Below are 27,981 nucleotides of genomic sequence, written 5' to 3' on the forward strand. Positions count from 1 at the left end.
TTGTGTCCTTTTGTTCTTTACAAATATAGTGGTGAAAGAAGCTGTGCGGGCTGTTCTTCTGAAGCGAATCTGAAAATGAGTATTTTTGTTAAGCCCTTTGCTTTTCTTATAAACGTTGAGCTTTAGACTGGGTGGAATAAATAGTTACAAAGCAGTTGATCCTTGCTCGCTTTGAAGCCTCCTTGTAAAAGTCTAATTTTATATAACTGAAGATTCACAAATGTTTTGGTCTTCTTCGTTAAATTTCAACGATACCTCCGACGATGGGTTGAATTGCGTAAGAAGCGTTTTCTCAACATTTCTTAGACAGATCTGCGTCGATTTTATGTACCTCTTATGACGCGTAGTTGGAATCTCAGATGGTCTTGCGTCGATTCAACATCCACGAAGGCCCAAACAAGACAACGGTTGACCGAAATTACCGAATGAAAACTAGCAGAAAGCCCTTCATGTCCAATTTTTGGCCTTCTTTTGCTTTGCCATGCATTTGTAATCTCCCAAAGCAAACTAGGTAACAAGTTCTAATTTAATACGTTGTTAGTCGAATGATCAAATAAATCTCGGTGCACGACCATTCGCGACGAGCCAATGTAATAGTATAAACACAAGCATTGCTTTCTAAACGTATACATACATGCTATACATATTAAAGAAGAATAATAATAATATATTCTACATAAACACATATCGTCACGGCCATGTGCCATCATCAGCACATGATTTTAATTCTAGTCCTACGAACCGCACGAGCTTATAACTACCATAGACAGCAGGGGAAATCCACGGACGAACAACGGAAAGGCGTCGTTCTACGATATCTGTTGTCTGTCGTCTACCTCTCAATCCAAAGAACGACAATAAGCATCAGCAACATACACTATACATTATAGACAAAACAACAAAAACGAGATTGACAATTTTACGTTCAATAGAAAGAACAACAATATATAATGCACAAACAATATCAGTGATCTGTAAATACACTTAAACACACATGCGCATGTATGACAGACACTGCTACGGTCATACTATTATTAACAACAACAAGGACAATAACAACGACAGATAGTTGTATGTAGTGATAATATGACGATAATGATGCTAACAACAAAATCTTATTATTATAAATTATCTATAATAACACGGAAAAAAATAGTAGAAAAAGAAGTGGACACATGAAACGATTCGAACGAGATTATTTTGTTCAGATGATTGGAAAAATGGCGTCATCCACCTGGTAATGTTTTGTGATAATAACGTCTATTACTAGTAGCCGTAATAGAAATAATAACAATACGATGCGATACGCGATTGATTGTAAAGAAATGAAACTTGTAAAAAAAATATAATAAAATATATTTCTCCGTCACTACCAATACGGTGATGTATTTTCTGCCTTATAGTTATTACAGCCCTACAGACTTTTAAAATTATTGTTGTTTGCCTTTACGGCCCACAACCTCGCGAAAGACTTTTCGGCCGAGCGGAAAATTTTTTCGATAGATATGCTCTAACAAGATTAAGGTATCCTATTGAGACTGCGTCACATTGTAGAGAATATGCTATACTGTGTAGTTCAAAGAAGCTCGAGCTATCGGAAGTCTGAAAAAACCTACCGGCATATGTAAATATAATGCTAAAAGTTATGATAAACAAGAAAAGGGCATTGATATCAGAATGTATCATCGAAAGCACATTACAGCGCCAACGACAAAAAATAGGGTTGTGCTACCGCGCTTCTAGGGCAGTAGGCGGATGTGAAGAATACGGCTACTAGCTCAAATAAGAGGCGCTATTATAGTTGACTAGGTGCTTAAGGTTTATAGGTTATTTGCAGCTATCGCGTCTTTGCAGATTTTTGAGACAATCTTCATGTACTCTATTTTGTTGCCACAACCCACGCTTTCGCTACAGACCTTTCGGTTATGACAAAAATTTCCCAGTATATATATGTTGTGCTTAAACCTTCCTAAAGGCCTAGAGGTTTTGAAGGTCAACTTGATTAGATCAACGAAAATCTATCAGCGATTTAATAGATTATCTTTGCTGCTGACACAGTTTAATGAGCCAACGCTCTGTCTGTCGTTGATCCTCACTTTTTTTTTCATTATTTGATTTAATTACAATTGTTTATAGAGCCACTTTTCATTAAAGTATATTATGCTACAACGTCATAGAAATAAATACAACTGAGAAGGATATGTTCATATTATTACGTTATATTAAGCTTTATTTAAATGGACGTACGGTGTTTTATCAGCAGCTTACAACAGCGCCCACCAACTTCCGAACAATATATTCGGAAACGATCGGGCACACTAACAGCAAAATGAAGATACTTACGCGCGGGCTACATTTACGTTATCTTCCTTTATTTGTTACATTTTTATATACTTCCGAACGACTGTTGTTATCAAACAACTATATTCTAGAAAAACTTACGTGCAGGTTTCAATCGACGACCGTTGAAAATCGACAAAATATTTAGTTTTATCTCTTAGTATCCTGTTTTCTCGCAAAGATTATATACAAACAAACAAACAAACGAATGAAGATAAACCTGAAAATGCGGGCCCGAGCGTAAGTTTTTGTTAACTTAAAATCTAGGACGGCCTCTGGGCAGCGGCGACTCGATGAACCTTCGCTGACGATACAGTTCGATAGGACTGCGCTCTGTCTGTCACTCATCTTTATTTTCTGTCATTGTCCTTATCATTTGATTTATTACAGTTATTTGTGTGCTCACTTTCATTTCGGCAACAAGAAAGCCCCAACCGCTCTTTAGAGTGTGTTACTTTTAGTCATTACTTAGGAATTATTTATTATTCTATATGCTCCATTGACCATGCGGTTCCTCGGCATCATCTCTTTTTATATGTATTTTGTTTTCGCGTAATTGTCATCATCATCTGAGTTATCATGCTTATTATCATTCATGAACGGCCATGCGATTTTCTCTCTCGAAACTTTTCTCTTTAGCTTTCTCTCTCAATCCAGTTGTTACTATAACTGTGTCTGTTAATGTGTTTGTATATATATACTTTTTTATGTATGTATAATTTTCGCATACATGAATCGGTAAGATCTTTGCTTGATCGATATCGACAGTGCTACATATTGCGCCAATACTGCAGACATTGATCAGTTTAAAATTGTTAGCTAATCGGATAATATACTTCATATTCGAGCCTCACTCATCGGTGACTCAGCAAGTACCGACGCTGCAAATTGCAATGAACACGAGGAAACTTGTGATTAACGCGACCACATACTTTCGAATTATCTACAAATTGTTTTTCTTTTTTTTTTCCATTTTTTGCGGTTTTATGACACTTTTTATGCTTTCATAGTAGACGTGAAAACGCTAATGATAAATAAATACCAAATGTATCGTCCTTAACATTCGCTTGACTTAATGTCACTTGGCAATTATCGTTGGTTCAAACATTGTCATCTATGCCATTTAAAGATTTCAATACGCGCCGAGATATTCATAAATTCGAAAGTTTCGAAGTTATTTGTTATTTAATTGAATACTGGTGCCCATTATGCAAAGCTCGTGGACCGTGTCGGTCATAATGGCAGAACTATGGGACGATCACTTCTGCGTCCCGTTTCATTATTCGTTACCGATCAATACCGATATATATATATATATATAGTAAGGGGCCTAGTACTTAGGCCGATTGCACCACTTGGAATTTTGCTTTCCTTGCAAAACCGATATATTTAGTGTTATTGTTGATTCATTCGATCTGTGAGAAACTGCAGTATTGGAACATCGTTATTTCCTAGTAAACTATTTAGAGCTAGTAGTTAGTGCATTCTTGCGGTCATTCTAGTTTGAATATTTTGCTAGAATTAGTTATAATCGCTACTTGAATATATCGGTTTTGTGGGACAAAGTTGTTTTTATTTATATTGCACGCACATTTTAGCTTAAGACCGGTTTGCAGATCGGTTACTTCTTTATGTTGTTTGCTAGATATTGCACGCGACTGTATGGAAATCAATTCTTGGGCGGCTGGAAACAAGTAACGTATTAGTGTCGCAATTTCGGGATCGCCATGTTGCAGGAGCGACGATAGTAAGATCTGTTTGTTTTCGAACAGCTTCAAAATACGCTTCCTGACATGTGTCCTTAAATTTGTGCGGGTTGAGCCTTTCAACAACGCAGTCAACTGTCCGAACTCCTCCAAGAGACTGTATTGTACTCTCTCTCTCTCTCTCTCTCTCTCTCTCTCTGTTAAACCCTTTCAAGTTTTCTTTATGTTGGACAAGACGACACAATATAGCGACAGAGGCTGAGAGATACGCATCTAGGTGAAACGCCTCAAAGCACTACTGCGCTACATGTGGCACGTGAGTTCGTGTTTTTTTTTTGTCGTCGTCGTCGTTAAATTACACCTACTGTTAAAAACGTTATTTAAAAAAGGGGAATCAAATAGATAGCCGAAACCAGGCGGCTAAGATTTGGCTTACGTCGCAGTGCATCATACGAACTAAACTGAATCAATATGATTAAATTTAGTTCATATGATTTATCTTTTTCTGGTAGCTCATACCTGCGGCACTATCTGCTTGTTCATAAGGTCTGCGCTTTCAAAGGAACACGCTTGTCCACCTTCCTATACATTCAAAATATCCATATCCATCGTTTCGCATCCATACATACAAACTCCATCCGCACTCTGAATTATGTATATATATCTCATTAAAAGTATTCCCCTGGTTCAGTAAACATTGCATGATTGACTTCCCGAGAGAGTCTTTCGTATCGCGCACAGAGATGGCAGATCGCTTTAAAAGAAACTGTAAATACAAACCTCATTCGTAGTCAAAACATTACGTTGTCTGTTATGACCGTTTGTTATGCCTAGAATGAAAGGATTTTTAGTTCGTATTTAACAAAATATCGTTTGATACGATACGATTAATGCTCTTGGAAGTTCCAGTCAATACAGTTTGGCATACTTGGTATAATATCGTTTTGTTTCTATTAATATGAATGGGTGGTGTATGCGTAAGTCAAGGAAAGTATACAAAATGTTAATTAAGTGTTTCCGAATGTCCAATAGTATTCCATGATTTTAGTGTGAGAAGAGTTTGGCATATATGAAATATACTAAATAGAACCTGTCCATAACGAACGCATCTTTTTCCAAAACATACCATATGCACAGGATCTGCCAGTGTAATAAGGACTAGGTTCACGGGCAATATGAAGACGCTTTGAAGCGGGAAACTGCCCCCAGCTGGGCGACGACAAGCGTTCATTTGTTACAAATGAGATCATGTTATTGTTGGCGGCGAGGATGGCAGCGGATTTTCATTTCGAACCGTCTAGGACACTGCTGTAATTTTGCTAAAGATAACGTCATAGAGATGGATCACATCTGCAATTCTTCGGACCAGTTTCTCCTAATTTTTCCATTTAATATCTGCGGACTGTACTAAATTTTTATATCGTGAAAAATTTCCGGGAAGCATTAGCCTCGCAAATATGCAACGCCAATAAGCCCGGGTTGGACAAACGGGCATATTTCACTTTTTTCCAAAATACTCCAGTCAAATTTCTTCTGTCTTCATTGACCGGCTACATTTCGGACACGAATTTGATGTGCCAACAAAGTTCTAAGCTAGTTCTTCTTACAGGACTAATTTTACACATTTACTAGTGGTTATCGACATTCATTGTATCAGTATCGGCATGTATGCAAAGTACGATCTTATATTAACGTACGTTGATTTACCATACACTGCTATTGTCCATCGATTATACCATATGTGTAAAAATGTTTTGCTTGTTCTCTCCGTTCCATTACCTATATCGGGGCTTTTGAAAATCTGTACGATGGTTTCGCTTGATTGGATGCGTATGATCTACGGAAAACGGCTTCTTACAGTGACTATCATTTGTCTGCCATATTACCTGTGCCCGTTATGATTATGTGTCCATAATAGAAAACTTGGCTTCTAAAGAGAAGTAGTAAACATTACCCTTTCCTAAACTCTTCGTTCGTCTATCCATTCTACCTGAACTAATAGTGAGCTGTTTACGGCGTAACCTCTACCATCCATCCATACATACTGCTCTATTCTTCGTTATGAGATGTAGCTATCACCATGTAATATTAATACCAGTATTGATAATAGTAGTTACCTTAACTTACATCGACGTCTCTTCTCCTCGTCATTTCGTGTGTGAACGGAATTTTTTCGAATCACTGATCGAAATACGTTGTATACATTCGATTAATGTGATGTGTACAATGTGCAAATGGATACTGTATCCGCTGGATATCGTTGTTGTTTTTTCTGCACAGTAGCAAGTCATGAAACTAGGCCAGGTACGATTCGCCAGAAAAGAGTGTTCTTAAATTCAACGATTGATTTCATATTTTTTCCCCTCATATTTTTTTTTTTATATTTTCCGTTTATATTGTCATCTCAATTCATTCGTTCAGTGTTCAAACTTTCATATTACTACAATAGTGTAGTGGCATGCTATTATGACGATGTACGATGCTTGAAAGTATTCTTCTTACCCATTGTCCAGTATAAGGGGCATTATTAATAGTGTGTTGCTCTATTTATTATACTTCGCATATTGTTGATGCTTCTTTGCTAGCCATGGGGTGGCAGGACGATCAACAGTTGGTGCCGTTAGGACGTAAACGTTGAAGTTCTGAGTCGAATTGTCGCATACCGTCAAGAAATCCTACGCGACACTATGCCATTAAGACAGACATTGACCGATCTGTCTATTGCCTATTGCTATGTGAATTGTATGGCTTTCCCTGGATGCTTCGAGTTCTCCGTTCAGTGTCGCCGTTAGACATTCGATCAGACGGTTGGCTGCCAGCACAGGACCCGGGTTCAAACCGAAACCGACTAATATTGGCAGGCAAGTACGTTACCCATTAAGCTATCGCGGGGACTCACGGCATCCTCAACAACACCACTAGCACACGTGAATGCTGGCTTTAATCATAATTGTTGACGCTTGCCACGAAATCCTACCCAGACTAGATGATATTCTCGTCTTTGGATACGTTAACACCTTTTTTTTTTATGTATTCTCATCATCCAGATACGGTCGTCGATGGTGGGTTGATGCGACACCAAAGCCGTGGTAGATACTATAGTCTAATTGAATGTGTTAGAGGATTCGTAGCTGGCAAATCGAACTGTTCGAGCAATGCGGTGCTCACAGTAACTGAAGAAAAACGATTTGGTTTGTTTGGGATGGCGCAGACGAGGGCCCACGTTTCGGTGCGAAGGAATTAACAGAATGTACCCTCGGCTCCCTATCATCAACTGGAATTACGTGACGTTCCTTTCGCCTCTGCTGTCGATTACTGTACCTCTATAACTCGTTGGCAATTGGCCCCTGCTGTGGTGCTTCCGTGCTTTTCTTTGTCCTTTTTTTTAAAGAATGAGAACTGCGATCCTTTCACCTTCACTTTAGTACCTTGCTGCTTCGAAGCATCTGGACCTTTCGCTTTCGAGGGATCGTTGCCCTTGGCCAATTTCGTCTGGTCGGTTCCCTTAGCGTTTTTGCTGTCTGGACCTTTGCGATTTGACGCATTCGAGCCGAACCATGGCATGTAGTCTCTTCTGCGATGGGATTAGTGATTGAAACACACGGAAGCCAAAACAAGCGTGATCGGTGCGTGTTAGCGGGCAATCAGTGAAAGAAACCAGAAGGAAAAATGAATCTCACAGCTTGATCGATATGAACGACATGTGACTGGGTATGTGAGCTAGTTGAAGTATTACCAATCCATAATAGGAAGGGTAAGTTTGCTAAACGATAGGGTACAGTTAGAACACTGAATATAGATGATAGTTTGTTTAAGATAGCTTTGTAAAGAGATAGATAGGTAATTATGAAAATGTTCTGCCACAGATAATAGAGAATATAGAGCATGAAAGCGTGATAAGAGGTGTTCTCAACATACAGAATATTTCTGCTCGAGGGCCCTTTCATATTCTTAGGGTCAGGTCCTTTGACTGTAGGCCGGCTTGCGTCAGGACATTGCTGATCCTCTTGAGTTGATGTCGCTTTATTAAAGCGAAATATTCTTCGGAAGAATTTCACCCGATGAGTTTTTTCAGGTTTGCCCTCTGGTGACGTGGCTGTTGCCTTATCAGCCTTACGAAGTTCGTCGGGCAACTTGGGAGGTCTTTCAACACCGTCGGCAGGAGGCAAGATCTCCTTGAGAAGATCCTGCATAGACGAACTCATTGGAGCTCTGTTTGCAAATCATTACAAAAAGATCGTTCTTGGTTAGTAAATGCAAGTGCAAATTTTCAGATCATTTGGATTCATAAATCATTCGATCTCACAAGGCTTAAGGTAACAGAATACTATGCAGAAAATCAAGAACCTTTCAAATTTGCACACCTTTTAACTATTAGATCCTCTATAGTTCTGAAGCGTTACTGACAGTTTACCATAGGTTTTATAATCGTATTAACTCAGATCGTGGGACCCCGAACCATTCAAATGCGACCAAACAACAGATGTCGTTTTCTGTTCATAGAATGATTTGTTCCAAGGCTTAATTTGATATGAGTAGAATGTTTCTTTGTACAGCTAAGCGTAGCTATGCTTAAACTGCTTCCCATGTTGCCCTTTTACCAAACACGGAAACGAAAAAGTCTTAGCTAACAACAGCCCTACGCGTAAAAAGACTCCGCGTAGGAGAGATGAAATGATCGAAACTTGACAAGAGAGGATATCTGCAAAGGCAATAATGCCACCAGGCTAGACACATACTGTTTCAGTAGCTTTACGTGATTTGTACTATATGTTTTTGATCCACAGGGCTGTTTCACAGAAAAATTTGCTTCTCGATTTCGCTACACGATGTCCTGCGCTCACCTTTCAGTCGGTTTCACGCTCTCCAGTAAGTGCTTTGTGCGTTCCTCGATCCACGAGGCACTCTCGCAAGCCATGGTGATTAGCGGAGGGTCGATGTTAGGATACTCCTCTTTTAGTTTTTCGATGACTGCAAGCACGAAGTATGTATTTTGTGTTTTTAGCAGGATGGTACGCGCGCAACAAGCGAGCTCTTTTTGCTAAAAATGCACATTACCCTATTGACATTTTGGTCACACAATATACTTACAGTTCTAAAAAAAAAACGGGTTTGCTGCTGCTAGAGGTTAGAAGAAGGATAAAAATTTCGAACGGCGGGATCAGAGAGTAAGGCACGAACAATCCATCTTGATTATTCATTGAATAGGGCTAAGAGTTTCGTACAGAGTTACATACTTTTCTTTTGGTCGGGTAAAGATGGCGTAGGATTTTTATTGGCTCTTTTTAGTTCCGTCGACCTCGGTGGCACGGGCGGCTCTTTGGGAACGGCATTTGGCCTTCGTTGAGGCGCTTCGAGCTTTTTGTATCCCTGCTGTTCAAGATGTTCCATTGCCTCAGTTGCATTATTGTCCGTACTGAAGTAAAAATCAAAGAAACGCATATTATATAATACGTTATTTAGTTAATAATAACGAATACGATATATTTAAGGCGTCCGTTCCTGTCAATGATAGGATTCGTTGAAGTGCACTTACTTCTGCAGCACAAGATATATGTCCGCTTCATCGGCATCAGGGAAGAGCAATTTGAGAAACCGGACCTTAACAAGCGGGCTTTGCTGGTGCGATACAGGCTGACGAATGTTGTAGCTCTCAGGACCGCTAACCAGAATTCTTGTAACTTCATGTTCCTCATTGTTGAATCTGTAGCAGAAGGATTACAGAAATAATAAACGTTTCAGAGAAGCAATGTAATCCGCACACCCTAATAAACAGGCCAAAGGACCAGTGATATTCTGGCCAATATTAAACTCAGCCAGAGATTTTATCTTATCTTTTGTATCCTCCTATTCACAGATAAGGATGGAGGTAGTTTAACAGAAAACTAAGTTCTATGCGGGAAGCATGCAATGCAGTACGCACTTGTGCAGAAGACTTCGAATGTAGTCAGTGTCGACCTTAGGAAAGTACGAGTGCAGTTTGCTCAGTAATGCTTCGTCGATTTGTGTCAGTTTAGGTGGCACATTCTCGTGACCCGAGGGGTTCGTCTGTGCGCGAGGATATCCCTGCAATACGCGAGTTAAGAAAAACGCCAGATACATAAAAAAAAAAGCAAAAAGAAGGCGATTTGTTCTTGTTCTATTTATGTAAGATAATTCTTGTGCCTTGATTGCATTTCAAGAAATCTTGTCATCGAGTATCGTTTATTCCAATATGGTTTTTGAGTATTATGATTACCTCTGCCAGAAGTGCACCAACAACAACGTTCTCCCGATTGTTGTACTGCTTAAGTAGCGAAAAGATATGACCTTCTTCCACGGTGGGAAACTGCACGACGAGTTTTGCCAGCAGTTTGTCGTCCACCACGATCTTATTATCACTCTAAACGAAATCAATCATTATTGCATGGGAAAAGGTTACGATTAGAATTTTCTGACCATATGAGCACCAATTTCGGTGTTTAACTTCTGCAAGAACTGACGCAAAATAGAAATATACAATCAATTTATTGATTAAGTAGATTGTGTCTAAAACCTGAACTTACCCGTACTATTATATGGTAGAATATACTCTGCTATATTAATACAATGCAATGATGTACATATATTTGCAAGTACTGCTCTGGATTTATGAAATATGGATCCAAAATAACACTAAGCCATACCTTGAATCTAAGTGGACTCTTCGGACTGCCAAAAAATGGTGAATATTGACCCATCGCTCGCGCAGCTGGCGTGTAGAAACCATCCCTTGGCGAGCCTTGCACATTTGCCGTGTAGGCGGGTGGGGCCAACGGTGGTGGATAGTAAAGCATACCGTAATAAGGCGGTGGGCAATTCTATGGTTGTAAGCAAATATTATTTAGTCAGAAACACATAAGATATGATCGTTTAATAAGAGTATCTAATTAAATTCAATGTTCAGTAACGCATAAACAATATGACAAACGATGGTAGAATATTGCACATAGATTTTACAGACATTATATACATATATTGTACGTGCTTACCGAAATAACGTCATCATGATAGATTTTGCTCTTGATTGCTGAATCTGGCGTCGTCTTGCCGCTCCCGTAAAGATAGTACTTAGCGTAACTTCCCTAATAACACGTTAATAACACTCCGTTACTTACATATTGCCAAATGAAATATGTATCGTCATATGTAAACTATAGGCTTTTTTAAGCTTCCTTTTTTCTTACGAAGTATTTTCTCCCAGTCTTCCTTTATCCGTCGCATGACAAAGCTACATTGATAGGTTACTGTTTGGAAGAGTTTTTTTATGGAGGAGTGATTGTAGCGAACATTATTATATAGGAAGCAAAAGTATAGCGATAGATTAGTATTTTAACCTACATTTTGCAGTTGGGGATATCGCAGCCTTGGATCTTCCCAAGTCGTCGTGTGGTCGGCGTGATTCACAAAATAGCTGGAAACGAAGGCCGAGATAAATAAAGGTGATTCAGTTACACTTCGTTAGCAGTTATATGATCTACGATACCTTTTAATAGAGAGGAAGTTTTCATGTTACGTCTATTTTTGGGTACTTAATTTGACTTTAGGTATTTTATCATACGATTAATATTCGTAAATTTCCATGCGTAAGCATTCCTTTAACACAAGTTCACTCGTAGACGCGTAATTAGGCCTCATGGCCCTTATCTAGATGTAAACATGATCGCTGCCATAAAAAGCCGCAAAAAAAGGCTACACACTAAGTTGTCTGTTAGGCGAAGTTTACCGAGTCCACCAACGCTGCATTCCTAAGCCCTCACTAAATACGGGGTGTTGCAAGCCATAGTGTCAGGATTCAAAATACATATTGGTATGGATTCCGATTTATAATGTTCTAATTTATTAATATGAACCTTCCACATACAAAGATATAGTACGATCATTTGCATTGCTGGTGTTGTCAGGGGCTCGTCTAGAGCTGCCAATTGAAGCACAAAGGAAATCCAATTTATGTCTCAGGCAAATATTTTCCGAAAAGATTTAAAACTGAGCCAATCATGAACCCTCAGTATATCTGCTTCGAAAAAAAGGTGTTGTTGGAGAAGCTTTCAGCCCCCGTTTCAGCACATTTCTATACGCAGGCCGCCCCAGGGCCATTTTCCGATTGCCTGCTCAGAAAACTCTATTATACGTTAGACGCGCGAACCCTTGATATCATTTAGACTCCGCAACGTAGCAACCAAAGGCCGCGTTTACGCATGCAACATGTTAGCATATGTAATACGAAATAAAACTAGCGGGAAATCGCTATTTGCATTCTTAATATAATCATGCAACAATACTCAAGAACTGTTAGTTATTAAGGAACTAGATTATACAAGATTAGCAGCTCATACGGGAATAGAAGTCTATGGTGCTTCCCATATAACTTTGATTCGGTTTGCTCCATCTTTGGTTCTGCTCAAGTTAGCTTGATACCAGCCGAGTCAATTAAAGTACAATGAATTAACCCTGCCCGAGAGCTATGAACACTTGGCGAAGCCCACCCATAAAATACTTTTCGAGCTCCCTTCGTCGATCATTTTAGTATTTAACCCTCAAAGGAATAGCGAGGGACTAGTGGGTGTTCGGAAATCTTGATCGGTTCGGTACGTGTAGATCGACCTTACACACCGCATGTCGATGACATTTTTTTGGGTCAGAGTAACTGGAGCTCCTTTGGCTAGTGAATAATTTTCCTTGTAACACAGAATCATTTTTTTAGACATTCGTATCTGAACCTTTAAATCTAAGACCACGGTCGATAAACATATCCAGTACCTTTTATGGCTAGGCTAAGGGTTATTTGCAAGCGTAGTCACACAGGCCCACTACCACATCTCTCTGATGCATAAAACGATGATCGAAACTACCAATTTGCTTTGGGCCTTGCTTGCCTGATTGGCTTCCTAGGCCACTGGCCACATCTGTGAGGCCGTAAGTTATTTCGTTCCCTTACTTCGCCCATACTCCCACAATATACACACCCATGCCAGCTGTTTCCCGGCAAAGCGTACACACACGCTTGGATAGCATTGCCTTCGAGATGGGGAAATTCCCAGGTTTCTGCAGACATTTACAAACGATCTGTGTTCTGCCAGCTGTAAGTTAGATAATCCGCCAGACAAACGTGACTTCAACAAGCAAAGGAAGAGACGCCCCCCGATTTTAAGCTTTGAAAAGAGATCTAAGTAATTGACGTTCGTAAACGGACAAATCAATTTAATTCATATGCTCTCCTCCAACGTTGACTACCATAAAGCTAGACAAGATACAGCGAGCTGAACGTAGTCGATAGACCATACAAATATAGCCAGAACACACAGAAGCTTGCGGAAGGCTATAGAAAGAATATAACAAATTTGAGTAAGTGTTTCATTGGCCAGGTAACAGCTCCCCAATAGATAGCAAATATTTATCGTCATACTATTCGTAAACTATGGAGTATTCCAGAAATCATTTGCATTGCTATTTGGATGCATTTTTATTTTCTCAAACGTTGGTCTATATATATTTATGCAGGTAAGCCTCTCTGCCAGAGCATTAAACATTGCTTAATCGAAGCACTCAGAATAGAGCAGCACGGGCATGTTGCAAGTACTTTGTCTAGAAAAATCTGGCACCCATCAATACGCAAGCGCATATTTTCTTGGAATAAATAAGGCTAGCAATTGCAGGAAGAAATGTTGCGTTTGCAAAAAAAGTCCATAGTTTTTTAGCGGATACCTCGTCTCAATACACAATAACTCTGTTTGTAGCTGTAGTTAGTGAAGACTCGATCCATGTCTTTCAGTTACTTTAGGCTCTTAGAGAACTAAGCATCAACGGCACTACGGCTATTGTAATGGACGCTGAGTCATAACTTCTGCAGCGACTGCAATGGCAGCTGATTCAGATGTTACCGCTGCTGATGCTGTTGTTTTGTTCACTACCAACTTGGATACTACTTGTTAAGGCGTCAGCGGAGCAGTCGACGAGAATTTTGTGGAGGTGCCCCTTAGAAGGCCCGTCTAAAAAGGACAATCTCTGAAGTAGCAGCCGTGAGTCAGTGAGGGAAAAATATCTAAGTGTCTTGCAGCCCCACGGGGCTGGCTTGCAGCCCCATATGCGTAGCACCAATAGCGCCTCGTAGGGCGCTCAGCCTCGTGCTATACAGAGCTCGCTTAACGCGAACAGCTCCGGGGTTGATAGAATAGCTCTCAGGGACAAGGCACGGAGCGAGCGACTTTTGTGTGATTATGTACATATATATAATAAATGGGTTCTGTTCAGAATCGTAAGTGTTTTTTTTATCTGTGGCCCAATTGTCGTTAGTTTGCCTGCTGTATCATCCATCCACTCCCCAGGCGATATCTCGCAGGGTAAGTGGCTGGCGTGTGGCATCCAGCCAACATATACATGCACTCATTCACTGAAGACAATAGATTTTTGCAAAAACCATTTTGCTTCAGACCCTTCGACTCTAGCAATATCGTACGGTCGAGTGATAATGACAACAAGAAGCTACTGGGCGGAACTGCGAAAAGACCAGATATACGAAGCCATAGAGAAAGACATACACAGTACAATTTAGAATAAACCAAGGCTAAGAAAAAGAACGATTGCCGTCTTTGGAAATGTAGATGACACTTCTCTACTGTGTGGAAATAAAAACACATACTAAAATTGTCTCTTTGTTCGATTTAAATCGGAAAATCAAAGTCGCATTAGGACGCATTCTAATTAGCAAATGGATATTCAAAGAGTTGACCATTGTAGGTGGAAAGATATGCTTTTGAATAGTTGATCTATATACTTTATCTCATATCTTGAACTTCTGTGATTAAAATTAGGATACAGATGATGGCATTGGTGACGATAGCGCAACAATTGCAAAGATTGCATTTGGCCAAGTCCTTTCTTTCGTTTGAATTCGGTAGCGTGTCTGGTTTTACACGCATTAAGGAGAGGACAGAGAAGCAGATGAAATGGGAGTTATCAGAAGCAGGGGCTGGATACCCTTATGTATATTTGCGCCAGGGTAAACTTCGTTACGCTGTAGACGATGGATTAGCAAATTGCCTTTTCTATGAATATGATGGCAACGGAGTGTGGTACTGGCCTGCCAAGATACGAGATATGTTTCACTTTGATTTCTGCACACCTTTTTCACGATCTGGGCAGCAATATATGCGCATAATAGGTACACCCTCGAGTACAAGCTTACAACGTACAAGGTTCGAGACGTAGAGTCTTAGTCGTGAAGCGACTGTAGAGCTCAGTGGATGAACCAAACATTATGCCAAAACGGCAGTCAAGCTGACACAACACCCCACAGTGATAACAGAGTCTAGTGTTTGTAAATTCAGATAATATATTAACACAGGTAGATAATAGGGAATTATAGTTTTACATGTGGGCAAAGAAAAAGGGATGCGTCCTAAGGATCCCGCGGTTGCTTTGGCCGAAAAAAGTCATCGCAACAAAATTAGGGACGATGAGGATTAACGGCCTGTCCCCTTGTAGGGCGGGAATCCCTGCTTAGATTGGGTGAATGTTCTGTGGTTTTCTTTGAGATCCGCAGGAGAAACGCCGACCTAACGGCTTCACCTCGTGTTTTGTGATCCTAACGATCTGATGGTCACCTTGTGCCTGTAGACATATAGATTAAAAAAACAACCTTCGATGACACAGATATGATACCTGGGAATAATAAATGGATAACTCTCACAAGTGAGCAACCAAACTTTATCATACAAAATGGTACTGAAAAAAGGTGTATCGGTGTAATTCAGCTACATGATTTTTGTTTAAATTTCAAAAATGTTTGCCATTTAAGAAGGCACAGTATCGATAATGTTTATGACTCCTTTTTCGTTACGCTTAATAGTGTTACATAAAAAAAAAGTACACCTTATCAGACAGTGTGGTTTAGCCGCAATGAGATTCACCATAAATACTACCGTACACACGAAGATAACTTTTCAGATTTTCTCTTTGTTGAAAGTCTAAATCGAATTAGCAAGGCTCTCCTGAAAATCTTTCCAGAAACGAAGTTTCGTTCACAACTCTCACTCTTTCTCCTTTAGCTAGTAGGCGCTATTATGGCTTCCGATGACAGAAAAATTAATGTAAAGATCGAATGCTTAGCAAGGTTTTTTCAGCCCTGTTGACCTGCAAAAAGAACCGGTTAGGTCGTCGACAGTTTGATGATTTTTTAATGATGACGATGACGACGATCTTTTAACTGAGTCACAAGTTTCGGCACTGTCAGGTCAACAGCTTTTTCATTGGCTTAATCGCTGCTATCTTGTGACTACGGTCTCATCATTAGAATCGACAGTCATTAACAGCGATCGTGGATCGTAATGTTACTCGAAAAGCCAGCTGCGTTAATATCCACGAACATCTTTCAAGTAGTAAATGAAGTTAATGTAAGTATAACATTTGATGACTTTCATGCACGAGTAATCAAGAGGCATCTAAGATTCACCAGTACCAATTAGTCTCCTAATTTGATTTTGTAAGGCGAATAGAATATCTCGAACATCGTCGACACGATATCTGCGCACGGGTAAAAATGAACCACGGGTAATAAACCACCAGCGTACCTAAAATAGGTCGTGTCTCTCAGACCGGGAACTCATTGAACGTTGGCTAACTGTGCCTGCTCGCATGAACGATAGGAACATCGTTTTACAAGGCTGACTTTGAATTAGTTATGAGCGGAACGGGCCTAATAAAAACAGGCCAACCGGAACAATTCCTCTGGAAATGGACCAAGTATTACGGTGAATTTCGAATTACTTGCTTATTTTGCACTGACGTATTTGTCATAACTTCTTCAGTCCGTTCGATGGGCATACATACGACTGGTGCTAACAACTTATATTAATTTACTTTACAAAAAAATATATAATTTTTAGCTTGTAAAAATATGGCAGATTACTATATTCCAATTAGCCTATGTAGCTCAAGTTCTGTGCTAAGGTTTCGAAGAGGAAAGACATAACTGCAATCCAGTGACACTTGACAATTTTAACCCCGAGATTTAGATGGCAAGGTTTTCGGTACCAAAGTTAAACTTGAGCGTCGGCTCTATCATAGAAAGGTTTGAAAATTTTCAAGTCTGGAGTCATTTTCGAAAACGAACGTTTGCTTTAGAACGCAGTGAAAATGGTTTTACAGTTGTTGTCATAGGGAAATCAGCGTTTGTATTTACTTATCTAAATTCACAATACGTTTCCTTTACTCGTAAGTAGCGATCTGTTTGCATCGTTTATTATTCTAATATTTGTAATAGATTCTCTTAAATCTATATACCGAACTCCTGGTCACGAGCAAAGAGTGGAATAACTTCCGCCTAGCAAATTATTTCTATTACGACTTGCGGACGAAAGTTTCAATTTTAGGTTTTTACAGCATCAAAAGGCTTTTACAAAACGTACGGAGCCATATTCTGCGGAGCGTTTGGGAGAAGTTACGTTGGGGTCGTTTCATCAAGAAACAACAAGAGCGATGCGCTTCCTATTTTGTGATTTGCGCGATGCGATTTATAGACGTGCACGTTTAGCTGTCTTGAAGAGTCGTACTTAGAATTTAGAAGTTTACGTCATCTCCTGGAGATCCAAAGCAGAGGTAGGACAGAGATAACTATAAAATCCTGATTGAAGACCTTGCAAGGACAGGGTCAACGATGATGCTTACAGGCGTATTACTGAATCAACTATCAAATTTCTGATTCGGTTGTCAGTTAGGGATTCATTTTTCATGAATGCTATTAAATAAACACGTAATCTTTTGTGGACAGAAATGAAGTGGGTTGAGAGCCGAAATGTTCGAAATGATGAAACAGAAACCGGGTAGAAAGCACGTAACCTAACGAGAGTGGCCCGTTTCATGAAAAGAATATCTAGGCGGAAGAAACTAAAAAAAAAAAACAGAAAACGGCGGGCAATTCTTAGAATATTCCAAAGGTGGCTCAAATGCTCGTAAGCTCGTGTAATGAGCAAGCGTTCATTTGAAAGCCTCTTCCGTTATCCAGCCCAAAGATTTTTGTATGGCTGGCTAGAGAATACTAGATTTAGGTGCACAAAGGATAGGTTTAAGACCCATGACGTCGCTCTACATAGGCACCGTAAAGTACACCTTTATGAACTATATTAGATAATCTATTACTCGAACCCAGCCACTGGTCATGCACGTATGCAGCTGTTGTGTATTCACTATTGCAGCACGCCTCATCTTCACATAAAAATCACACATATCTACGCGGTTGAAGCTTTACGGGATCACATATATATATGTGTATACATTTAGTCATTATATTACCAAAAAAGTTGTTTTGTTTTTAACAAAACCATTATATGGTATACGGAGTCAATAGGTGTTTAGTAAGCACTACATCAAGTTTTGCTCGGATAAAGACTGTATTACACTGAATTGTTCCAGGACTAAAATGAATTTATAGGGAACGAGTATTCGAATAAATATTCGCCCAGCAGCCAGCCAATTATCCTCGGCTGAAGCTCGTATCTGGCGGCACCTTGCCTGTGTATAATTTTAATCTTGTAAGTTTTGGTCGAATAGCAGGCGAGGAATGGGTGTGCGCCGCTTTCTGAACTGCGGGATTCACCACGCCTCCAGGCAATGTTAAGCCTTTTTCAAATTTTACTTATTAAACAACGCCCTGTTTGATGTCAGCCCCTCGGAGTACCTTTTTTTGTATGTCGCTCTATCCAGAGAACTAAATTCTTTGAAACGATAGCGTATCTTCGAAGCACTGGGTGCCTGCCTATGTATGCAACGAGTCCGGAGACTGCACAAGACGAAACGAGTCAACACTCAGACAGAGAGGACTGACCAGACACAAACTCTTTAGCCCAACGCATTCAGCGAGATGTGGCTATGTGTCTGGTAGCGAATATGGACGATGTCAGGGACAACCGTCAAAAGGCGAAAAATTACTGTAACACTTTAAAAAATTTCGATCTTATTTGTGCCCTTTTGCCAAATATGGATATCGTACATGGGCAAAACAAAAAATGAGGTGCGTATTTTCAACTTCATCTGATCTAAAGTTTGCAGAAATATTGATATCATATGAACAGATGTTTGTAGATAACAGCGCGTGGAAAAAGGCCAATTTTGAGTAAGGCAAAAATATATTATGTTGGTCGTGAGCCGAACTCAAAATCATTGAAAACTCGCTACGATTCTGTGGTTCATGTGTCAGTATTTGCTGGCAATGGTTGATCATTATGTTCTTTTTTATAATACTTGCGATTTTTCTAATATTCGGGTAGAGGTTTTGGTCCAAATCGCAACTGCGGTTTAAACGTACCGTAAAAAACATGTAATCCCTTAATGACAGAGCCCTGTTTCCTTCTTCTGAAGCCAAGGTAATATAGGTTTCTTGCAGGGAGCCCATCATCTGATGGAATGCCTAACGGCAATGCTGGACATAAAACTCGAAACGTTTGAATTACCTGAATTATAGGTAGCTGTTAACGGGTGCTTCGCACTTTTTTAAGATGTCTTCCGTGATGTTGTGCTGATATATGTTTACAACCTATTTTTAAATATGCTGTTACTACATAAACTGTTTCGAAGTAATGATTTTCCTTTTGAGGTGATCATACTACGATCCGCTATATACACACATGTTGGTCAATTGTGTGATTGTTATTTTAATATATCATTGTACTATATGATATGTGACGTTTTTGATCCTAGTTTCGATTACATATTGTTTAACTCGCTGATAAACTTTTACTCATTCGTCGACTTCGTCAGATTTATGGCTTTGTAGAATTAACATTCTACTCGGAAGATCCAACGTCAGCAAAACCCTTTTGGTGACCTCGTCAACACTTTACACGATCGTAAAAAATCCCTATCTTGTTAGTTAATTACCTCCTGCCAGACCCAGCGTCCACAAAATGCTACTACGCCCGCATCGAATTCGAACGCGCGTTAATTCAATCAAGAAGTGTCTGTGTCTGCCCGAAGTCAGATTTTAAGTTCCCCGAAGCTATAGGTTGCTCTGTAGTAGCATCTTCGAGCGCCAATATTTGTTCTTTACACCTTGGCTTTACACCTTGACCACAATATTTTCTTTACACCTGGCTGCAATGCACCTAGCTCTGACTGAGTACAGCAAGCCAAATAAAGTCAGGCCATATTTGGCAGCCTCATGCAGCAGCCGATGCACTATTCAATGACGCTAACGGTGTCACATTGCCATCGTCCAAAATGCCCAGCTTGACGCTCTAAGAGTGTTCTCTATTCTTATTGTTCTGTGCGAAACGTGTGCCGATGACGTGCGTCCACGACGTGCTTTGGTTAGGTCCTTTCAATTTAACTTTGTATCGACGCGCGCAGCAGACATTTCCTTCGGTTCGAGTGCATACTTAAACCTATCTATCTATGGACGTTGTGTCTGTCCTTTTATTTCTCCTGACGACAGAGCTCGTTAAATGTTCGTCCACCGCACGTTTTAACGTGGCTGTACGCTTATACGATATACCTGACTGTATATATATATATATATCTATATAGCCAAGCGACGAACAGGGTCGAAGAGCCGAGACCTTCTTCCCATTACCACTGGTCGCGTTGGCGGGACGAGCTGAGGTAAAGTGGTTGCTATGGGCCAATAGGCCGTCGATTCGCTTATGATACTTTTGCACGTACGTGCGCTGTATCGTACTCCGCCCCTATCAGTTGACGGTGATGGCGACTGTGTCTAGCTGCTAGGCATAGCAACAGTATGCCACTCGCATACGCAGAGACAGGATACAGGCAGAACAGATAGTGAAAAGAGAAAGAAAGAGACAATGCTGTAAGCATTCCTGCAGAGGTGAACGTGTTCACGCTGTTTCGTATCCTGTAAGGTTACAGGAGTTCACTTGAATCGAACGGATCCCGTAAGTGAGAAACAAGTAATTAGTTGTTGTACTGGTAAGAATATGTTTGCATGTCCGGTTCGAACTGGTCCACGTATGTATTACATAAAGTATGGATTTCAGAACAGCAGAATCTTGTGTACTTTCGGGATTATTCCTCGTTGCGTACTTAAAAGCGAGAGAGCATGAATTACGTAATGGTCAGTAGTGGAACTCCATACGTTGTTGCAGTTCACTAGAGGCATTATCATACACGAATACAATACGTATGAATAGATGGTAAAACTGCGTTATGACTCACTCGGCTTTCTAGAGGTCTAATTTTTACCATGCAACAAGTACATGATTAAGCAACAATCTGTCTGCTCGCTTTGAGAGCACCATGTACATATCATATATGTAGCTCCTACTTTTAATGTTGATATTCTAGATCTACCCTGGCTGGGCTTTGAGTAAGTCACATGATAAGTAAATAGTGTAGTTCACACACGTCGATAATCGTCGTGCAGAAAAACTATCCAGCGTGTAAATTGCTGATGGGCAAAGGACCCGCACGAATGATATCATATAAGATGCGTACTTTTTTTTCTGTCCTTTAGTTAAAAGATACTGTCAACTAGTTGTAAGCACTAAGTGGACGCCACAGCTATCCCAATGAAATTTTTCTATGTCTTACAAAATAATTCTACTCTAGTTTTTAGAGGAAACAATATATTGTCTAATAGCTTACATAACTATATATATATATACGTATCGCTAGCACAAGAAGCTTGACTGGTACATACTCCAGTCCTTTAAGACCACTCGAGTTTACTTTAGGAGACATGAGTTGAAGACCACAACGCTGCGTAGATTCACCGAAGATTGGTGAAGACAATAGGCAAAGAGGCTTTAAGCGAAAGCAGAGAATAGTACAAACAGTTCAAGGACAGAGATCAAAGTGTTGAAGACCAGTGAAGTCAAGAGCAGAGTTTGAAGTCTAAAGGTTCTGTCGACCGAAACCGGCATTTTTCATGTAGCGTATTATAGAATCGTAGCCCAAATACTGAAAATATAAGAAATAAGTCACCACGAATTGACTCCAGGCGAGTTAAAAATGCGTGCGGCATACTTCACGTGCAGTCTGCTGAACTTTAATCATCAAAAACCTGCTCGAAGCGTACGGTCGCCATAGATGAGATATGGTTCAGTCTCTGCTGTTAGCTGGAGAGGGACCAAGCGAGAAAATGGCGTCGCTCTGAATAAAACTCGAGGTCAGTGGCAGTACTGAGTAGATTTGGACGTAAGGTGATGGCTTGCAAATGAAAATCGAAGGCGCCTGCTATGACATATTTGCCGCAAATAAAACAATGAATGCAGCCCGGTACCCCAAGTTTTTCGAGGATCTCATAACCCGTTGGCACGGCAGTCTGGTAACTTGATGACAGCACTAATTCTTATCGCCGAACCTCAATTACTTTCTGGATTGATCGAAGGAATATCTAACGTTGACTTCAATCGGCTTATTCGCCAAACCTAAGTCCGTATGATTACGCGCGTTAAAAGGCGGAAATATTGGGCAAATGTATCTCGCTAACGATTTACTTCGAGAAGCCGCAGATAGAAAAATCACATGTGGGAATATGAATTGTCGGTATTTGGCTGTATGGGAGCCGCCAGAGCACTTTGGGATAAAATTGTTCTTCTAGCCCAAATAGTTCAAAGGTCACTCAAGTTCAAAGTATGTCAGGTTTCGTTGTAACAGTCTTATATAATCAAAGTGTATAATATTTGAGTTATTCTACCAATCTAAATGGTTTCAAATTATTCAAGTATATAGTATGTGCTATGCAAAACGCTACAGAGTAAGCTATATATTCTTACCACATTTCACATAATCGATAGAGGGCTAGATTTATAGTAAAGCCATAGATTCAAGACTGCGAAACCTTTCCTCAGGGGGAAGATGCATAATGTCCCTCCAGCGCTGGCGCTGCCCACATCTAGTGGACTAAGCATTGACAAAACCGGATCGGTGCTTTTCTTGCTTCATCCGGAAAAGCTCTTCTAAGATCAGCAACGAAACGTAGCTTCCTGATGTTGGACTTCCGTGCAAGGCAGAAGAAGATGGCATCAATAAAAGCTTACATTGTGCAAACTTCCCGATTTATACTGCTCTCATTTTGTGGTGTTCGTCGAATCAATATGAGAAGATATCTACTCACTAAATGTTGGTGCGGGACACCAATTGTGGACGAATATATTCATATCTTTCAGGATGGTCATTGATGCTCGCAATGTATAGTTGGGTACATATTGTATTGTTCTCATCTCGGACTATTTCCTACGATGTTATACGATATAGTGACGCCTTGCTCCATTGTTGACTCCACCTTCCTCCCCACTCGTCCCGTAACCGTCGACAGATCTTATAAAAGGTGTTCACATGGTTAAGGACACCCGCTGCCCCGCAGAAAGATAGAAAAAACCGCCCTTTCATCTATGTGTACCTCTAATTGTAACGTTAGAAAATACGTTGATTTGCAAGCTTGTACTACATATCCATCCTCATCACTATATATTTTTGTTTTGCTCTTTTTAAACGAGAGCAAAAAAAAACTCTTGCTTAAAACCTTATGCATTTTGTACTGAATAAATAATGTTGGTTATTTTTTTTGTTATTAAATAGAGAACATTAAGCAGCCCCGTGTATATGCTAATACAAGAGCAGAGGTAAGTTGCTATGGGCAACCGACATTTGATCACTGAAACAGATTCAAGTTTTTAGTTGGCAGCAGAAATAGCGTTTCATCCGATCCGCTACTTTGGGCAACCTGTGTTATATATCTACCTCAACGATGTTACCTATAAGCCACCCTTTCCAGACCATATCTAGCCGTACGCCTAATATTCTTAACCTAATAGAACATCAATTAGCTTATTCTACTTTTGTGCAACACAGTTTTTTGGCACACTCTCCAATAGACAACGCTTGAATATACCATGCCTTTGAGTTAAATGACCATTGTCAAGAAGTAGTCAACTTCACGGCGAAGCTGTAGGACCGCATAGCTTGCGAGATCTTCACATCCAATGATTAAATCTATGCATTGCTATGCCTATACTTTCCTTCTGTTGATGCATGCAAATACGTGCATGTATAATATAGGCATTAATATAGGTTTTTTTTCCATAATAGAAAACACGGTAAGTAACTTTTTCTGACCTTATGAATAACGCCAAAGCTGGCCATTAGATCGAAAAATCATCGTGTTTGTGTGGATGTACGTTTCATGCGGCTAGCAGCAAGTCAATCCGAATAATAATTAGAGATGCCGGTAGCTGCATGATACCACAGGACGCTACAGCATAGCAGAATGCTTCTACTAGTTTACTAAATTCGTTTGTCCTCAGGACGGATCTATCGAATAGAAAAGGCGCCTAGTTTAAGGCCATCGTTAGTCTAATCATGTAAAGTGCAAATCATTGAAACATATCTGTTCAGCAATGCGTTCAGATTAGTCGAGCTCAGGGCTAAAAGCAAGACCCACCACTCAAGTCTGGAATTAGTTTTTTGTTTTCCTAATCAATATACTCATGGCGACTAAATAAATAATTTGACATCACTAAAAATGGCCAAGTAACTTCAGATACCACAAGTAAGTGAAGTAAATCGACGGCGATCGATGCATGTCATTCGATGGTCAGATCACTGGCGGGAAAAGCCGGTAAGAAAGCTGGTGCTGGCTTCATGATAAGCTATGTGCGTGCACAATTCGTGTAACACAAATACTACATCTAGCGCTAAAATATATACATACGGTACCAATATGCGGAACAAGATGGGTTCATATTTGGAGAGATTACATTTTATTTGCCTACGCTCCAGTTTATCTGTCAGTCTTGTATAGCGTAATAATTTAGTAATAATACTATGTTTACTCTTGGTTCCCCAAATTAATTTTTTAAATGCTCAAATGATCAATAATATCAACTTTATTCATTGCGCGTTGCCTGCAGTGTGCAGTAATGTCCAAGAGAGACCACGTCATGAGTTATGATGTTCTACAGTCTGGTCAAGAAATCGATGGGTCCCTTCGCCTACGCGCATTGACGTTTGTTCAATTTCATTCGCCTGAAGACTTCCGCAACGCAAGACAAGTCTTTGAGTTCTATCGGAGTTCTGCCGTAGATCTGCTGTTGCTACGTTGTCGTCTTACGTGCATTTTGGCCCTGTTACCTTCCACGACAGCATCAGCTCGGTCCATATAGTCCAGCTATATGGACTGCCCTGATGGTGATGATGTCTGGTGATCATAAACATGGCGGAATCAGCATACCTATAGGAAGAAACTCAAGACCGCGCGTGCACTTATGGTAATGGCAAAACACAAGGAATGCGTAATGATTTGTAAGTAGCTGCATCAGGACAATAGAATACACAAAAAAAGACTGGTCGAACACTACTATTATGCGCAGTACCGAACGCATCTTCCTGGCTCGGTCGCTTAGCTACTGTTGAGAATGTGTCGCACAGCCGTAATAGCGCTCAGTAGGAGTCCCTGGCGAAACAAAGAGATTCACAAAAGAAGTGGCTGCAAGATAGAGATGCGAGAAATAGACACAGAAAAGAAAAGAATAGTAGGAACTTGATGGATGCAGCTAGGAGGGACAAAAATCGCTAGCGAAGTTGTGTTTTCAGGAAGCGACGGAGACCAACTACAAGGAGTAGAAATGAGGGCAACTAATTAAGCAAAAGGCCGTGGGGCCTACTTGAAGGTTCGCCGGAACTCTGAGCAAGGGGAGCAGCATCGCATAATCTGTTAGCAAAAAAAGAGGATGAAGCCTGTTGCTGGTCTGCAAAACATAGACGGGATGAGACGATTCTCTACAACATCGCTTGCAATGACATATGGGCGATTCATTAATATTGGTATCAGTATCGTGCGTAGAAGTTTAAGCCTGGCACAAAAATGAGTAATAATTAAATTCTTTTTAAGACGCGACTCTTTGCTCCTGCCAACAATCCACTAATAACGATAGCTATTTAGTGCAAGCCTTTTACCGAGACGATAAGACAGATAAACGATATATATAACAAACTCTAAAAGCAAATGTGAGATGAACTTTAAACAAGCACTTACAGAGATCGCTAAAACAATGTCGTGCGCAACTGTGACGTACGTAAAAATCTAACGTACCGCACGAAGGCGAACGTCTTTGCAGGACAACGAACATACATTCTTTCGTATTTATTGGCTAAAGATGATAACGTCCGCATGCTCTACGAACTAACCACGATGTTAATTTCTAAAGGTAAATTACATTTTTTTTTATCATTGCCGCCGAAAATGCTACTCAAACGCTCAATCAATAATAACAATGAGGTAAATCTTTAGTTATGCAGACAGTATCAAGTAAATACAAATTACGAAGAAGTCGTTAGGTTTAGTACCGCCAGGTGAAAACCATTCAAATATAGATATTGCTGAAAGAACACAGGAAGAAGTGTTTTCCCTTGTATCTGCTACTGCACAACCCGCTACGTCAGTTAATGCAAATGTGTACCATTTCACTTACGTAGATACTACCTTTAGTGGCAGCTATCTTAACACAGATAACCGCTCGATGCCTGTTTTCAATCTAGTTTTTCTAACAAAGGAGTATTAAATCTGTCTCAGAATCAATCGGAAACAACATTGCGGAAAACCGGCCTACCTAAGGATTCGAGAGTGTGTCTTTCAGGTCTGACAACCCTATCATAAATTTGATTTTAAAAAAATCCATTTGTAGCACAGGTAGAACTGGCTGTAAATTTTCTAAGCAAATGTTCGTAACGAATTCTCTCAATGGCTTCATAAATAAATCAATTTGAAAAGGCTATTTACAAACATTTTTCACAGTAAAGATATAGATGAAGTTGTTATTGAGTCTCGTTTTGGCCGCCAATATCCAATGAGCCAAGTTACACACTGAATAAAAGAGTCGTTTAAATGAAGCTTAAAGTATGAAATTAACTGAGATAAACTTCTCTGCAATATAAATGCAAGGTCTCTCGTTAGATCGCGCTGTTAGCGGAATATTGGGCTGCCAGGTTTTTCCCTTCAAGTCCGAGCTCTGGTTTGCGTGACCATTTTATCTAATTTTATTTGTATTCATGTTAATAGCTTACTCAAAGTTCAGTGGAAAGGAACCTTTTTCCTCTGAAAAATCATCATCATCATTCTGTCTCGTTTAACCAATCCAGTCAACCTCATTTAGCAATTTTAGCGCATTTCGAATACTGAACCATAACAAGCATAGGTCATTTGTACTTCTAGCTCTAGATATTCGGACACTTACTGCCGATTGGTACGCGTGTCGTAACGAGTCTCCCATCCCGTCGGAAGAGGCTCCGTGGATAACGTTTCGGGGTGCACAGCCGCCATCTTCTACCCAGCTGCTTCACTGACAAGGCAGCGCAAGATGAGCTTTGCCCAATTGCTGTTCTCTGTGCTTCGGATGCGGTTCACTCGCGCATAGCTGCGGCCCACTATTACTCTGTACCGTAGGATCGAACTTCACTTCGTCTTAGCGTTTGACTTTCTCTACAGACAAGATGCCAGCCGGAATTTGTACGGATCTACTCAACTTCTGGCAGAAAGACCCCTTGCTATCGTGATCACTCACTGCAGTCTGCAGAAAAAGATCGAAGGTTCACTCTAAAATAAAAACAGCACTGCTCGATACAATTTCCTCGCATAGCGCAGCGCGGCGCACGCACGACAAAACGTATGAGAAACGAAAGGACATAGGATGGAATAGTGCACACAAAGGCTTGTGTAGTTGCATTGAGCTTGGAAGAAAGAGCCAGCTAGGCTCGGTTAGGCCAAGATAGGCTCACCTATCCTCGCGTTGGCGGAGGCCGTCGCAGCTCCAAGGGGCAGCGATGTTGTGGTTGCGCCCTCCCCCCCCCCCCCCCCCCCATAGACAGGCGATGTCGCCGGCGGGAAACTCAGGAAAGGGCACCCTGAACTCCTGAGGGAAAGGGCCAAGCTCAACACCAAGGCAACTCAAACGCCGAATAAACTTGA

General features: G+C 40.4%; 1 protein-coding gene and 2 long non-coding RNA genes across 6 annotated transcripts; 2 read left to right on the top strand and 1 right to left on the bottom strand.

Moving 5' to 3' along the window:
* Positions 1 to 2,199: 2,199 nt before the first annotated feature.
* LOC111269427 (uncharacterized) lies at positions 2,200 to 27,816 on the bottom strand. Its single transcript, XM_086972098.1, has 11 exons — positions 27,251 to 27,816; positions 11,406 to 11,478; positions 11,057 to 11,149; positions 10,712 to 10,885; positions 10,285 to 10,428; positions 9,970 to 10,112; positions 9,583 to 9,750; positions 9,284 to 9,462; positions 8,891 to 9,017; positions 7,965 to 8,258; positions 2,200 to 7,620 (listed from the first exon to the last, which is right to left on the bottom strand). The coding sequence occupies exons 1-11, from the start codon at positions 27,334 to 27,336 to the stop codon at positions 7,359 to 7,361; spliced, it is 1,743 nt and encodes a 580-aa protein (XP_086828224.1). The 5' UTR covers positions 27,337 to 27,816; the 3' UTR covers positions 2,200 to 7,358.
* Positions 7,614 to 14,652, top strand: LOC147752245 (uncharacterized). Of its 4 annotated transcripts, XR_015314597.1 has the most exons (5): positions 7,614 to 7,757; positions 8,122 to 8,292; positions 8,834 to 8,915; positions 11,415 to 11,506; positions 13,837 to 14,652. It is a non-coding gene; the product is annotated as an uncharacterized LOC147752245 (long non-coding RNA). The 4 variants fall into 4 exon arrangements; XR_015314595.1 differs by lacking the exon at positions 13,837 to 14,652 and having other exon boundaries at positions 11,415 to 11,520; XR_015314594.1 differs by lacking the exons at positions 11,415 to 11,506; positions 13,837 to 14,652 and adding an exon at positions 9,539 to 9,861.
* On the top strand, positions 20,629 to 26,808 carry LOC111269430 (uncharacterized). Its single transcript, XR_002685762.2, has 3 exons — positions 20,629 to 20,950; positions 24,929 to 25,319; positions 25,611 to 26,808. It is a non-coding gene; the product is annotated as an uncharacterized LOC111269430 (long non-coding RNA).
* Positions 27,817 to 27,981: the final 165 nt, after the last annotated feature.

The sequence above is a fragment of the Varroa jacobsoni genome, unplaced genomic scaffold, assembly GCF_002532875.2.
Source record: "Varroa jacobsoni isolate VJ856 unplaced genomic scaffold, vjacob_1.0 scaffold_1386, whole genome shotgun sequence".
NCBI lineage: Eukaryota > Metazoa > Arthropoda > Arachnida > Mesostigmata > Varroidae > Varroa > Varroa jacobsoni.

Excerpts from the sequence above, each read along its gene's own strand:
- LOC111269427 (XM_086972098.1), bottom strand. The coding sequence starts at position 27,336 with ATGGCGGCTGTGCACCCCGAAACGTTATCCACGGAGCCTCTTCCGACG. Across the intron at positions 11,479-27,250 it reads GACACGCGTACCAATCGGCA|CTATTTTGTGAATCACGCCG; the intron begins GTAAGTGTCCGA and ends CTTCGTTTCCAG. Across the intron at positions 9,463-9,582 it reads ATATATCTTGTGCTGCAGAA|TACGGACAATAATGCAACTG; the intron begins GTAAGTGCACTT and ends TTTTTACTTCAG.